The following is a 15493-nucleotide window of genomic DNA, read 5'->3' on the forward strand; positions in this document are numbered from 1 at the left end:
GTCCTCTTACCACAGTTATGCTCCTCTGGCAAAGTGCCTTCATACTGTGGTGGGAGCCCTTGGATGAATGTCCAGTGGGAGCCATCCCTGGGGCTGTGTTGTCTTAGTTCAAATCAAGATCATGTCTCGGTGCTGCACGTCAGTCTCCTACAGCGCACAGGTGACCGTGAAAGTTATAGTGACAACGCAAACCTACAAAAAGGATAAGTTATCCACATCCTTAGCTCTCCAGCTCCTGACAGAGTGAGGGGACTTTAATGTGCTGTCTCACGCTTTGTTCGTTAGCAACGGAATGATTGAGAGAGACAATAAATGAATATTTATTTACGTCGCGTTATCAAGTAGCCTGTATCTAAATGTGACTTCATTCTTTAAAGGTTTATTGCCCCGAGAGTGGGTCGAAAACGTTGATGACTCAACCAAGAGTGATATGTACCGGACGTGCGTGCTGTGTGTAAGAGCACTCAAGATGATCTCTAGGCTGGGAAGGATTCAATTTTTGTCGGTAAATCTAGATTTCACCCTACACAAGCTGCAAAATATTTCCATTGATGATCAAAATATACAGATAAGCAAAGTAAGACTTTGTGGGCGAAAGCTAGTGATTTAGACTTTTGAATTAGGTTTGTTACAAATGGACTAGCGAATGAATAGTAAAAACAGATGAGTGGTTTTAAGGATATCGACTTGGTATATTTTGACATGTGATGTTAATGGTTTATGGAGCTTTCACTTTGTGAATCAACGTCTCTCGTTGTCTGGCCACCTCTAATTTCCTACAACTGTGAAAATGTCAATAGACAAAACTAAAAAAAATGTGTAAAAGTTGATATTATCCCTCAATTATATATATATATATATATATATATATATATAAAAAATCTAATTCCACCAAGCCTAATCTCAAAATTATTTAATATATTTAAGACCCAGAAAACCTGTAGAGCTGTCAAAAGCGCAAAGCAAACAGACTGTTCTAATCTCTTCCACAGAGGCATAGCACAACAAAAGTTATGGTGTGAAAATTTCAGATAGAAATGTGATTTCTTAACTCCAGCCTGCCTCTGCTCCCTCACCAGAGGGGGGAGATATAGTCTGAAGTGTTTAGCTGTCTTTATTTATTGGCCTCAATGTTCTAGCTCTAGATTGATGATGCCAGAGGGCTCGAAGCACCACTCTTGTCGTTTTTATGAGCTTTTTCATCTAAGGTCAAGTTGGGGATACAGCTCAGGGTCTTGAGATGCTGGCGTCGTGAATGCTTCTCTTTAATCCAGACATGCTGGTCTCTGTGGAGACCGGGTCCCCAGCCTGCATGGGGTGAACCAAAACCAGGCACAGCAGACTTTCCCTTGTGACTGCAGAGAGAGCTGCTTCCCGCAGGGAAGGAAGGAATAAATCAGGGTACCAAGCACCGGTCTTCAGACGTTGTATTGCATCATGTTCCCACAGCTGTGGCTCTCCCCTCCCCGGTCTTACCGCAGCGTCACGAAATGCAGCGATCTCTCGTGAGGGAAGACAAGTCTGGGCTTTAAGGTGTAGTTCTAATTTGTGTGAGCGTGGGCGAGAGAGCTGTTTTCAGAGATCAGCAGATCCTAAGGCAGGAGGGACTGTTATGATTGCAGCCCAGTAATCCACAGTTCCCAGTCGGCTGCGATGGACCCAGTCTCTGGGTTCCATATGCTTCCAAGCCAAGTGGGTCTGGTGTACTCACTGTTTCTAGCTGTGGGGTCCAGGGCACGCTCCTGGACTCGGACCTTTTCTCTGATGCCCTTCCTTGGGACATGGAGTGCTGCCACCTTGGACCCCAAAAACTGAGACCTCCCAGGTCGCTTATATCCTTCACCAAAGCTGTGGGCTCTCTGGGCTTCTGGTTTAATCCCTTTGTGGGGACAACGTGGCAGGAAAGCAGGAACACAGTTTTCGCAAAGGAATGCCTTAACTACTGTAACTTGCCTTTCAGCTGTTCTACTGGTTAATTACCCTCTCAGTCTTTAGGGGGGAAAAAAGCACCCTGCTTCCAGTTTAATCTCTGCTGATTTCTGCATCCAGCCATTGGATCTTGTTACACCTTGGTCCTCTATATTAAGGAGACCTTCAGCATCTAGTGTCTTTTATTCATTATAGATTTTAAAGGCAGAAGTGTCCTCTGAGCTCCTGTATAATACAGGCCGTAGAACATCCCTGAATTAATTCCTGTTTGAACCAGAGCATGTATTTTAGAAAAACATCCACTCTTGATTTACAAATGGCCAGTGATGGAGAATCTGCCACAACCCTTGGTAAATTATTTCAGTGGTTAATCACCCTCACTCTTCGTTTTTTAAAAGTACGCCTTATTTCTTCTTTGAATTTGTTTAGCTTCATCTTCCAGACATTGGATCTTGCTAGACTTTTGTCTGGTAGACTGAAGAGCCCATTAGCTGGGATCAAGTCGCCCCTTAACTTTTTTGTTCAACTAAATAGATTCACGGAGCTCAATCTCTCCCTTTAAAAGATTGGAAAGTATATGCCTTAAATCATTCTTGTCTTTTCTCTGAACTCGCTCCAATCTGTCTTTGATGTTAGGGTGCTTTTCCCACTTCTGGGGAAACAGGTGAGATTCCCTGGCCCCTCCTTTTCCTTAGTTTAGCAGGCCTGTGTAAACATTTGCCTTGCTGCTTCTGGCGTGTGTAGGTGGTGGTTTCTTGTAAGGCTTGTAGTAGGGAGTAGGCCAGATGCATGTGCTGGAGAGACAATGTCACAATAAAAAGGAGGGGGGGGGGGAATGAAACTCAGAACTTCAGATCAAGATTTTTTCAACAGCGATTCAGTGTTGCTCATGTACCAGTTGCTGCTGTCCCATCTAGCCCTTCATGTACGTCTGCCTTTGAGTCTCTAGCAGCTTACTGATTTAGCCAATGTGGCAAAAACAAGCGTGCTGTGGGGAGAAATAGTGAAAATATGCTGGCATTTGACTTTCTATGGCATCCCGAACTGTGCTGATGGGCAGCTAGATTGGCACTGGCATGTACCTGGCAGGAGCGGTCAAGGATTTAGCTAAATGGCATAATCAAGGTGGATGGACCAACTTCTGCTGGGGAGAGAGACAAGTTTTCAAGCTGCACGGAGCTTTTCTTCAGGGCTGGGAAATGCAGTCAGCCTGACAGCTAAAGGCAAGGTGGAGCAGATTGTTTAGCATAGGTAGTTCTCACCCTCAACCGTTGTAAGAGACCGTTCAAGGGGTCAGTTAATCAAGAGCAGGTATGTGGGGACTGTAACAGGGTGCTTTGTCCTTTTTGGGCATGTCTACGCTCCACACTAAGCCTGAGACTATGGGCCTGGTGTGTCCAAGCCTGTGCTTGTGTCCACACTGCATCAGAAACCTGGGTTTATGGTTACTGGACCCCGGTGTTTCAGCCATGCTAAGACACCCATACTGCACTACGCAGACCACCTGACTCCTGTCTGCAGCTTGAACTGTCTCCACCCTGCAAAATGCCCAGCCTTGGACGCAAGTCACAGTGGGACTCGAGCTCTGGCTCCCCCAGGGCCCTAGAACTGAGGAGCTGAGTGCTTGCTGACCCAAGTCACAGCTTTGTGTGTACACAGCGAGGGGGCTTGGACTCAAAGCGGAGTCACCCTCTCAGCCCAGGCTCTATGTCTGCCCTGCACATTAAGGCCTGGGGGCAGCCAGCCCTGCTGGGAAACGTTGCCTTTTTTTCAGAACAGGAGTTTGGGCCTGGGATGCTCAGACCCAGCTGCATCAGGGGATTCCTATAAAGGGCTAAAAGAACTTAGTTGAAGGGAAGAGCTGCAGGATGCAGCGTGGCTTGTCCTGTGCCTGGCATTGGAGCGGAGGGAGAGATGCAAGGGGCATGGGCAGCCTCCTTTGGTTAGGGACATGGCTTGTGGGTTGCTCTGAATCTGTGTGAAGATCAAAACCAGGCTGGGAAGGAAAGGGTCAGAGCAGGCATTGGTCCTTCCTGGGCAGGGGGTGACAGGCCGACAGCCTGCAGGGACCAAACAGGGAAAATGGGAAATTGGGGGATCTAGGAAACCGAAGCACATAGTGTTGGGGTCTCCTTGAATAGTCAACACTTGTCAGTGAGGTTGATCGTGGCAGAACAGTGCTGAAGCTAGTGTTCGGTACCTGAGGTGACCAAAAACTTTCCCGTGACTTTTTTGGGGGATGGAAAATACTCCCCCCCCACCCCCCAATTTTGGATCAAAATTTTTTTTAGTGCAAAATATTAATTACCAAAAAAGCGTGTGGGAGAGAACCACTTTCATTTTCACACATCTTCACCCCCACCCCCATTTGCCAGTGGGGAGTAAAAACGTGAGCCAGCCCTCCTCCCCCCCACACTAACTGGAACACATTTCATCGGTTACAGAATTTCTAACCAAACAAAAAATTGATTCGTTGGAAACTCCTCGTGACACAGAGACTTCCCTCTCTTTTTGTCCCGTCAGCGCTGTTAGCGAGGATGGTATGGAAGCTGTTGCACTTGCATTGTGTCTCACCGGAATGTAACACAAGCCACTCGAGTCCCTGCCAGTGCGTGCCCTGTTCATGCTGAGCCTGCGGCAGCAGGTAGCAAAGCTGGGGCGACCTGGGAGAATCCAGCAGCGTTTGTGGATGGTGCGGCACCAGGATCCTCCTGGAAAAGCCCTCTGCCTTCTTTGACTGCGAGTTTTGGGCTAATGTTCCTGGAGGGTGGATTTCTGGCGATGTCTAACCGTCCTGTTTCAGAGTAACAGCCATGTTAGTCTGTATTCGCAAAAAGAAAAGGAGTACTTGTGGCACCTTAGAGACTAACCAATTTATTTGAGCATAAGCTTTCGTGAGCTACAGCTCACTGATGGGCTGTTCGTGGGATTCGATGATTCTTTAGTAACTTTCTCTTGCGTTTCTTGCCACTTTTCACAGTAGTAAATATAACCCCCCTTTGCGCTCCACCCCCACTAGGTGAGGTGTGGAAAGTAACTTTTAAGGTGATGCCACTCCTCAGTGTAAAAGGATTTCGGTTTGTGCTACTGTTCTTTTGACTAAAATCTCTGAAATTACTCAGGATTTCTTCTTCCACACTTTCGGGGTATCGTATTTAGAGACTGATTCCCCCACCTCCCGCCACCCCTCCAGCTATGAAATATACAGTCAGATGGTGAGTAAGAACATAAGAACGGCCATACTGGGTCAGACCAAAGGTCCATCCAGCCCAGTATCTTGTCTACCGACAGTGGCCAATGCCAGGTGCCCCAGAGGGAGTGAACTTAACAGGTAATGATCTAGTGATCTCTCTCTTGCCATCCATCTCCACCCTCTGACAAACAGAGGCTAGAGACACCATTCCTTACCCATCCTGGCTAATAGCCATTAATGGACTTAACCTCCATGAATTTATCCAGTTCTCTTTTTAAACCCTGTTATAGTCCTAGCCTTCACAGCCTCCTCAGGCAAGGAGTTCCACAGGTTGGCTGAGTGAAGAAGAACTTCCTTTTATTTGTTTTAAACCTGCTAACCATTAATTTAATTTGGTGGCCCCTAGTTCTTATATTATGGGAACAAATAAATAACTTTTCCTTATTCACTTTCTCCACACCACTCATGACTTTATGTACCTCTGTGATGCAATGAGTAGGACCTTATTGCTGGAATAGTCAATGGGGGAGGAAAATCGAGGACTTACGGTACTACTCAATGGAAGTAGGGGCGACAGAATCACTGTGGATACAGAACATAAGAACGGCCATACTGGGTCAGACCAATGGTCCTTTGAGCACAGGATCCTGTCTCTGACAGCGGTCAGTGCCAGTTGGAGGTTTAGGGTCACCCAGAGCATGAGGTAACATCCCTCACCCTTCTGGCTAGTAGCCATTGATGGACCTGTCCTCCATGAACCTGTCTAATTTCTTTGCATCCATTAATAATAAAGAGAGGGCTATTTAAACAAGGCATGCCCCGTTCTGAAATTGACTTCTCTGTGTATTTTTTCTTCTTCTTGTATGTACACAACCAAAGCATCTCTTGCCTATGAGGAGTGGGTTTCCAGAGGCCTGTCTTTGACAATTGTTTGTTGGCTTTGTGTTGGCTGTCCTGTTTTGATTGTCCTAGAATACAGCACCTGTTGCCAAAGCAAGGCTCTTTGTCCTTGAGAATAACCCAGCCAATGGATATTTTGGCACTCAACGGCTTTTGCTTTTTTCCTATAGCTTATGAATAGGCCATTAAAATGATGCTTTAATGTTGTAGGTGCAATAGGCTTCTCAGGTTCTAGGGTTACAGGGATGTATGCATACTGATATTTATTGGATGCCATCAGTATGCTTGGTAACACAAGCTCTTCGGCAAAGAGTCCCCTGTTCTTTGCAAACAACTTGCTTCAGACCGGACAAACTCACCACACCAAACACAGCTTGCACGGTATCTTTCCATAGAAAGTAACATGTAAGGGGTCTATAGAAAGCTTGTAACTTGCCAAGATTCAAAATCATTGCGAGATATATGTACAGGTAATGTATTTCTACTGAAAGCATGCTTTATGGAAAAGCTACTTCCATAGCTAGGAAAGGTAACTTCTAGCAAATGTAGCCCCCGGTTCATGTGGTATGGGTTTGGTATCGTAACCACTTGTTTCCACCACTCCCCTGTTTCTAGTTAACTCTCAATTCGTTCTTTAAGAACTTCGCTATTGTTTGAAGCGTTCGTGTGACTTTTACAGAGTGGTGACTTCAGGTAAAACTAGTAAACTGGGGTATGCTCCTTTGGGGGCATAGGATCTAAGATTTGTGTGGCCAGTGTCTGGGGCTGGATGTCCTAGAGGAACAATTCCAAGCGACTTCAGGACCGAGGTGCACCCAGTGTTAACCCGCAAGGCAAAGGCAGGACTGGCGTAGACCCGAGGAGAGGGCTTGAGTGGCAAAGAGGCCAGTGGTGGTAGCCCTGCCCAGGATGGCTAGAGGCAGTGGGGTACGAAGGTGACTCGCAGACCTGGGTACCCCAAGAACCGTCCGCTCTGCAGAGCATAAGCGATGGTTCTAGTCCCAGAGAGCTCACAGTCCACTTAAACTGTCCATGCACGATATCCCCCCACCCCACCTCCTACAGCCCTTCCTATGTAGTGTCACTTGCATTTGTGCAGGTGAGGGTTAGAGCCGAGAACTGTATGTTGTGAGAAACCAGTACGTATTCAGAGGTTCTCCCTGGCTCTACCACTGGATGTGACCTAGAGCCCTGTCCTCTTACCAGCCCACGTTGTCTCAAACGAAAAAATATGAGCGCCCGCTTGGATTTGCTCGGTGCTAACTCAAACGTCGGGTTGCAAAGGAGTGAGAGGACCTGCCGGGCTCTGAGCTCCTAGACCGGGGTGGGCAAACTTTTTTTGGCCTGAGGGCCACCTTGGGTTTCCAAAATTGTATGGAGGGCCGGTTAGGGGAGGCTGTGCCTTCCCAAACAGCCAGTTGTGATCCGGCCCCCGCCCCCATCTGACACCCCCCCGCCCCCATTCTTGGCTCCTGATGGCTCCCCTGGGACTCCTGCCCCATCCAACCCCTCCCTGTCCCCTGACTGCCCCCTGCCGCCCCATCCAAGCCCTCCTCTCATTCTTGACTTCCACCCCCCCCACCCCCGGGACCCCTGCCCCATCCAACCACTCCTCCCTGACTGCCGCTAGAACCCCTGCCCCTGACTGCTGCCCCCCCCACCCGCCGTCCCATCCAATCCCCCCTCCTTCCTGACTGCCCGCCCGGGACCCCTCCCCCATCCAACCCCCCTGTTCCCCGCCCTCTGACTGCCCCAACCCTTATCCACACCACCGCTCTCTGACCACCACCATCCTGAACTCCCCTGCCCTCTATCCGACCCCCCTCGCTCCCTGCTCCCTGCCCCTTTACCGCGCTGCCTGGAGCGCTGGTGGCGCTACTGCCGTGCCGTCCAGAGCACCAGGAGAGGCAGCCGCGCTGCCCAGCTGGAGCCAGCCATGCCGCCGTGCAGCACAGAGCGCCGGGTCAGGCCGGGCGCTGCAGCTGTGCTGCCCGGCAAGAGTTCGCCGCCCGGAGCATTGCGCCCATGGCACAGTGAGCTGCGGCTGAGGGGAGGGAGAACAGCAGGGGAGGGGCTGGGGCCTAGCCTCCTGGGCCAGGAGCTCAGGGGCCGGGCAGGAGGGTCCAGCGGGCTGTAGTTTGCCCTGAGCAGCTCTGCAAACAGCAACAGTACAGGGAGGCTGTTTTATCGTTTTATCCCATATCTGCTCCCAATTAATTCTGTGTGTGTTGGGGGGGAGTCTCTTGTGATTTTTGTTTCCCGTAGGCCTGCACAGCGTCTAGCACAACTCGGCCAGGGCTCCGGATTACCGCAGGACAATATTGTAGAACACTAATAGGATTCTACCTTTTGGGGGCACCTGGGAAGCAGAGCGATTTCAGTACAGCGAGGTTTCGTGTTTGCTTCTGTCCCCATCCCATCCGGGTTCTTGCATGTCTCCTCGAAGGAGCAAAAACTCAGATTCACTGAACTGACTTGTTCCTCCACTCCCCCAAAAGATGACTCCTGACTCCCCCTGCATTGCCTGGGTGCTGAGCTCACCCCTCCCTCCCCCTGCATTGCCTGCGTGCTGAGCTTACCCTTTGTGCCTTTGAGGAGGTGCTCCGGGAGCTCCACAGACTCTCTGCCCTGTCCTGTCGGATCTGTTCTGGCTCTCCAGATAAGCCAGTCTGACTCAATGCTCCCTTCTTAATCCGGCTCTCACTGGGGTACTTTTTGCTTGCCTATCTCTGCCGCTGTCACCTATTTAAGATAAAGCTTGTTAGTGTGGTACATGTGAAACGAGTGATTTCCGCTGACATGCAGCTGATTTCTCAGTGTATAATGCATTTTTAATCAGTCAGAGGAAGGCAGAGTGGCCTGGAAAAATGGCTGAGAGTCAAGAGGATGCAAGTTCTAGTCTTAGCTTGGCACTAACTTCCCGTGCGACTGTGGGGAAGTCGTTTTACCTCTCTGCCTCCTGGGGATAATGACACTGACCATGTACACATGCAGGGGGTGGAGAGGATTCATTAGCTTATTGTCTGGCCCGCATTACTGCAGTATCTGAGCACCTCACAAGCCCGAATGTGACTGTCCTCCCGACCCACCTGTGAGGCATGGCAGTACCATCAGCCCCATCTTACAGATGCTCTGAACATGGGACGTGCTGCCTGGGTGCTGGGTGAACCCTAAAAGAGTAGGTGAACCCAGACTTGAGAGGTTGATGTGGAAACTCTGCTGCCTTTCACGCTGCTTGTCAGTGTGTCCGTCTGACTCACACGGCAATTTCTCAGGCCTGTTGGAGTGCCAGGCGCCCTTACGCGATGCGTTGGAAAAGATGGGGGACAAATAGGAGACTCCCAGCATATTGCCACTGCTGGTGTATTCCCACACGTAAGAACTGGACCGTACACACGGTAACGTCCTCCAGGGCTGTCTCCTTGGACTGCCTCACCCTCTCCGGGGCGAGCCGCTTGCGTGTAGTCTTGGCCCTTCCCCCTGCAGACGGGTCTTCCCTGCAGGGGCACGGTGACACCCTCTGTGTGGGTGTGCTAGACGAGTTTTTGCTGGGAGTGCAGGGTTCAAAGATGCTGCCTGGGACCCTGGCCCCTCTGCATTGACTCTGATCAGATTTCTGCGGCTTCCCATCTAAAGCAAGGGGATCCCTGCCTCTGAGGACCGCACCTGTAGGATACCCCACTGCTATAAAAGCTTTGCTGAGAAGCGGGGTGAGACCGTGTGGAGGGGTTAATGAGTGACTTGGTTTGGGGATCAGCTCTCCAAGAGATTGCTCTGGCTCGACTGTGCTCAGCCTTCGACTTTTTAAAGCCATCAAATGTTTGGGGCGTTGGTTGAAACGCCCTGACGGCATCACGTAGAATTCATTGGGAGTTGGTCGTACGTGCCCTGAACCGAACACGTCGCTTTACTGATGGAAATTTAATGACTTGTGGTGTTTTTCATTCATTTTGACCAAAGCAACTCTTTCTTCTGTACTCGTCACCCAGAGTCTGTGTCTGCCTGACTCTACCCAGTGTTACAAAGAGACCATTCATACAGACTCAGTTTGGATGACAGCATTATGACACTTCTATTATCGTGTTACATCTTGTAATACACCAGAGTAAATTAACATTGGGGGCCCACGAATCAACACAAAGTGTGAAATCAACATGCTGTCTTGGAAACAAATGTACGAAAAACAGGAGATCTGGTAGGCAGAAGAGTCTAAGGACAACCCGCCATCCAGGGCAAGTTCTTAGTTTTAAGGTTACCTATATGATTTTGACCACATCTTCTTGGACCCTTAACTACCCGGTAACAGTACGATGCTTTTCACCGAGGGATCCCAAAGCTCTTCACAAAGGAAGGGAATTATAATAATCCCCAAATAAGGAAACTGAGGCACAGTTATAACTGAGGGCAAGTTACTAGCGGCCAGGCGGGGAATAGCATTCTGATCTCCTGGCTCCCAGTCCAGTGCCCTATCTCTTGGCCACCACTCCACTAAGGAAGGAGAGAGTGAAGGCAAACTCCTCCCTCCTGCTGCCACTCACCTCCTCCAAAGCAGCCTTTGTGGGTGTGTTTTCTCCCTCGGGGATAGGTCTCCCGGGGTGGGCCTCTGACTACAGAGTGCACAGCTGTCACCTGCACCTACCAATTACTGTTGTCCAACCCTGTCCTTCCCCCCCTTCCTCAGCATCTGGATCTCCTACCAAGGAGCAGTTTCCTGTCCCCCAAGCACATGCGAAGCCCGATAGTGCTGTATCTTGAACAGTGACTGACTGTTGGAAGCGCTTCCTGCGCTCCGCAAAGTCTGCCGCGGCTCAGCCACTGGGAGATTGGGTTGCTGGCGTTCGGCTGAATGACACGGGACTTCCTCTCCTGCAGACACCCGTCGAAGGACTGAGATGGGGTTAACTCCAGCACTGCAAGGAGACGGGGAGATGTCAAAGCAGGCTGTCAAACTCCTGACGGTGAGAATTTTTTTTCCCCCTCCCTTGTGGCCTCGCTAATCAGACTGCTCCTTAGACCTGTCATAATTTGTTTGTCAGCTCCCCTTGCTGGAAACTTCATCCCTGTTTCTGTTTCTAGTCGCTCCCTGGTCTGGCAGCTCAGCCACGTGGTTAACCCTGCCAGAGCCCCTTTTCGTGTGGCTTCCTTTAGGCACAGGTTGTCCTGGTGATATGCTCACTGCTTAGGGCAAGAGGCGAAGGGGCAGAGTGTCTGCAGAATCCAGCCGTTACCCTTTTCCTGCTTTTAAAGTAACTTCCCTGATCTCCTCCTCCTTCTGGTAGATGACTGGGATTGGTTACTGGGGAGTGCGGAATAACTTTACCTTGCATGTAACGCTCTCCTCTCCAACCTTAGCTAATCCGTGCAACACCCTCGTGATGCACATATTTATTACTCATTTTTTACAAATGAGGAAACTGACTCAGAGGGTAAGTGGTTCACCCGGGAACACAGAGGTTCAAGGAGTAGAGCGATTAGAATCTCAGTACTCTTGGGCCCCAGACCGCTAGCACCCAGCTCTGTTCCCAACGCAGGGCGTTCTTCAATGGGATTCCCGCGTCTCTGTCCCCCTCTTCCGAACGACCCTCCCATGATGGTGGTGGTCTCTCCAGAGCAGCCTCTTTGGAAAGCCGTGTCTCTAACTTGTAGGATTGGGGCTTGGGGTCCTTGTTTTTGGTGTGTTTCTGGTCACAGCTCCGTAGCTGTGGGTGGAAGTGTCAGTTGTGGAAACAGAGCTGCGGAGAGACCGTCTGGGCTTGGGGCCAGAAAATGGTCTATCAGGATTGGTTTCTTGACCTGTGTGTTCCTCCCCAGAAGAGGATGCCGCTTAGGGGAGCTAGCCACTTCGCTCAATGTGCAGAAGCTTAAACTTTGAGGTGGAGGGGTCCCGGGTCCAGCCCTGCTGGTGCCCCTCATACGGAGTGGGGTTCGTCAATGGATTTGGGTAGCATTATGAAATCTCCCTGATGGTTGCTATGAGACAGACGTTAACGGGTGTTTCAGGCCTTGGTTAGAGCACTTCCCATATAAGTATTTACTAAACCAGAAGGGTCAACTGCAGCTCCCTGTGCCACCCCCAGCCAAGGAACTTGGGGCAACTTCTGGGGGGAGAAAAAAGCCCATGTAGAAAAGGCCTCCATGGCTTGATTATCCAGTACCAGTTAGAGTAGGGTCTGCTAATACCCCACTTCCCCATGGCCTTGATCTGCAATGAGTTCTGCCTGCCTGCACAGAATTTTCTTCAGGACTCACTTTTGTGACCTGTTTGAGGGATCCGGCTTGCAGGGAAAGCATTATGAGCGCAGTTGTTTGTGGACCTGACTGGCTGGTGGGGGAAGGTGGCAGGATGGGCGTGTACATGCAGAGCAAATATTTGACATCTGCCTATTGCAAAAGTACACACCACCTGGCTACACCTCCGCTCGCTGGGTGTTCAGCCCCATTCTCTGCTAATCAGAGCAGTGAGGCGTGCTGTGTGTGTCCCCCGCCCGCCCCATGTGAACCGAGCTGGAATCTTTTCTGAGCTGAAACAAACGCTGCACCTCAGTCGGAGAAATCAGGGCCTCTTAAATCCCCGGAGTCTGGTTCACTTACACAGCTGCAGTGCAATGGGGGTCATGCTCTGTCGCGCCACCGCCGATGCCCTTCTTTAGCGGGGTTCACGCAGCCCCGCTGCACTGCAGACTCCTTTGGCCGCCCACAGCTGAGCTTCGACGTTCACCTCAGTGGACTGTGGCCTGCTCTTCTCAAAGCTCTTTACAAAGACCAGCCCGTGGTGGTGGTATGGGTGCCACAAGGAAGGACTCCTCCGTTTTTTGTTTGTTTGTTTTTTTTGCAGATAGACTCACACGGCTACCCCTCGGAAACAGCTTGTACGGTTATCCTAGCGCTTCACTTTGGTGCGTTTATGCTGGCCAGTGTGTTTGCTTGAGAGAGAGAGGTGGGACATGTGCAGTCCGTTATACACTAATATAACTTTAGGGTTTTTTGTTCTCTTTATGAACTACCTAGCAGCATGATGAGCAGGCCACACCTGGAGCTGCTAGGTGCGATCACAATGCAATAGTGAATATGTGCTCTCTGCACTGTAATAGTGCATGAAGAAGTGGAAGAGGGCCCTCTGGTCACAAGTCATGTTTGTGTGTGAGGTTTTGGGGTTTTCTCGTACAGCAGTTAATGGTGATCTGAGGTATTTGGCCGAGGCTTCCTGGGGCTACTGCAATCTTAAATGTGTCCTTCCGCTTTACAGGCAGGGGCTTGCCACGCAACCTGTGAGACTTGGCCAAGATCAGAGGGGAGGGGGGAGTCGCTGGGCTGGGATTGCAACATAGAATTTCCTGGCTCCTGGCGCCCTGCTGTAGGTGTAGCCGGGACATGCTGGGTATTCACAGGACCCGCTGTGGGTGCTGATAGCCGACCATCACAGGCGTGGCATGCATGGGGTAGGAGAGGGTGAGGAAATCACCTCTAGCTTGTAACTCAGCAGCCGATCTCCCTCGGATCTCCCTCATGCTAAAGGCACTGAGATCATGAATATGTTCTGTCACACTCACACCTATATATAGGAGGCTAGTCCTACATCACTGTGTTCCCGGAGCTGTCTCTCTGTTGGTCTTGCCTTAAATTAGACTACAGGTTCTTCGGGACTCTCTTCATGTGTTTGACTCCCTCTACCCCCCGGTGTCAGGAGCTGTACAATCCTGATGGGGTGGCACCGTCCTACAGCTAAGCACCAAATGTCTCTTAGGAAGAGCAACTGCCCTGGGTTCCCTTCTGCATGGCTGGATTCGAAGCCAGTGGTTCCTGGGACCCCTCCTCCCCTCCCCCCCACCCTGAGCGCGTGTTGTTGGGGCTGCTAGCTATTGGGGCCCATCTGGCTACTGCAGTGCAGCGGGTGTCTGCGGAAATCAGGTGTTAGCTGGCATGGCCCCATAGCTGCTGTCTGTTCAAGGCTCGGCCTGGGGTCATAAGAGTCGCCATCTGTCTCCCAGGCTGGGTGTGCTCTTCTGGCGGGGGGGGGCCTTCCGTGGCTCCAGAGTGGAGCCCCCAGGCATTGCAAAGCAACAGATGTGCTGCGCTCACTGAACCATCCCCCTCATTTCGGGAGGAGGGCCAGCAGCCCCAGTGCTCCTGAAAGGGTGCCCCATCCCCGGGGCCGGGAGAGGTGTGACGCTTGCCTTTCAGCTGGGGAGCCTCCTGGCAACGGTCCCCGAAGCTGATCTGCCCAGATGAGTTAGTTGTGTGGGGTGGAGCGCTCTCCTGGCCTGGGGCAATGAATGCCGCTGGCTGCCCCTAATGCTATACCCTGACCCAGGTGAGACAGTGAAGGAGGCCGTCCCTGTCTAGTCGCTGCAAGGACAACACGGAGCTTGCGGCATGACCCAGCCCGAAGACGGGAACGGCTGACTTCCAGAGACATGGTGGGGAGACCTCGTCTGGGCTGGGATCCCCTAACCCACCAGTAACCATCCACTGCCACCTTACACCTGGAAGTCCGGCTTTTATGTGCTGGTGGGGTCTCCTTTTCGGGGGTCTAATGAGCCCTCCTCCAACTTCTGAAATGGAGATCGGTATGTAGCATGGCCGGCCTACCACTAGTGAACCTCCCCTGCCAAGGATCCAAAGTCCCCGACCCTGCGGCACCCTCTCCGCCTGCTCCCCAAATGCCTGGACTAAAGATGGGCTTGGCAGGACAGCCATTGGGCTAATGAATCTGGGCTTCCGTGGATCGAGGCTGGGGGAAGCAAGTTCCAAAGACATTTTACTTTGACGCCCCGTCCCAGCCCTGCCGAAGGGAAGACCTGGATTTGTAGCAATTGCTCCCGTTGGTCACTTGCTCCATCCATGTGACGTTTTGAACCCTGTGATCTCCGTGACATCCTGGGGGCGCTGCTAGAACTGTACATCAGCCTTGCTGGGTGGGCCTGGATGCCCCAGCAGGGATAAAAGCTGTGGGTGGGTCTGAGGCTTGGCACAATTCTCCCTGAGAAACTGCCCTGGTATCCGAGAGGGGCGGAAGTAGCTGCGGATACCAGGGTGATGAGACGGCGCAAGGAGCTGGCTCAGTGGTCTTCACGTGCAACTTCCCTGGATTTCTTTTTTCTTTTTTTTTAAGGAGCTCTCTGCAATTTTTGCTGTAATCACCCAACTTTTGGCAAGTTCCAGGCTTTCAAAAAACCAGTCCTGCTCTTGCTCCTGTTGAATTCAATACCCCGACTCCCCCGGTGCCTCTTTCTTGGAGGCTTTCTTTGCAGTTGAGAAGGGACTGTCTGACTGTCTGACGTGGAAAGCCATCTGCAGCTCTCAGCCCCTTCTGGATCTGACAGGCGCAGATCTGGACGTGGCAGGGGAGAGGATCAGTGTCTGCCGCACGCTTGCCTACCCCTTAGGCGGCTTACAAATATCTGCTGTATTTTGTTTGAATAAGTGTAGGCCAACAGCTATAAGAAACCTCTTCACAAGGAAGCCTGCCCA

General features: G+C 51.1%; 1 protein-coding gene across 1 annotated transcript in view; it reads left to right on the forward strand.

The window, feature by feature from the left end:
* Positions 1 to 383: 383 nt before the first annotated feature.
* Positions 384 to 15493, forward strand: part of NBEAL2 (neurobeachin like 2) — a 148908-nt gene continuing 133798 nt past the window's right edge. The window contains 1 exon segment of the mRNA XM_073334853.2: positions 384 to 505. Within this exon segment, the coding sequence (XP_073190954.1) occupies positions 431 to 505 (75 nt within the window). The 5' untranslated portion in view covers positions 384 to 430.

This window comes from Lepidochelys kempii, chromosome 2 (assembly GCF_965140285.1).
Source record: "Lepidochelys kempii isolate rLepKem1 chromosome 2, rLepKem1.hap1, whole genome shotgun sequence".
NCBI lineage: Eukaryota > Metazoa > Chordata > Testudines > Cheloniidae > Lepidochelys > Lepidochelys kempii.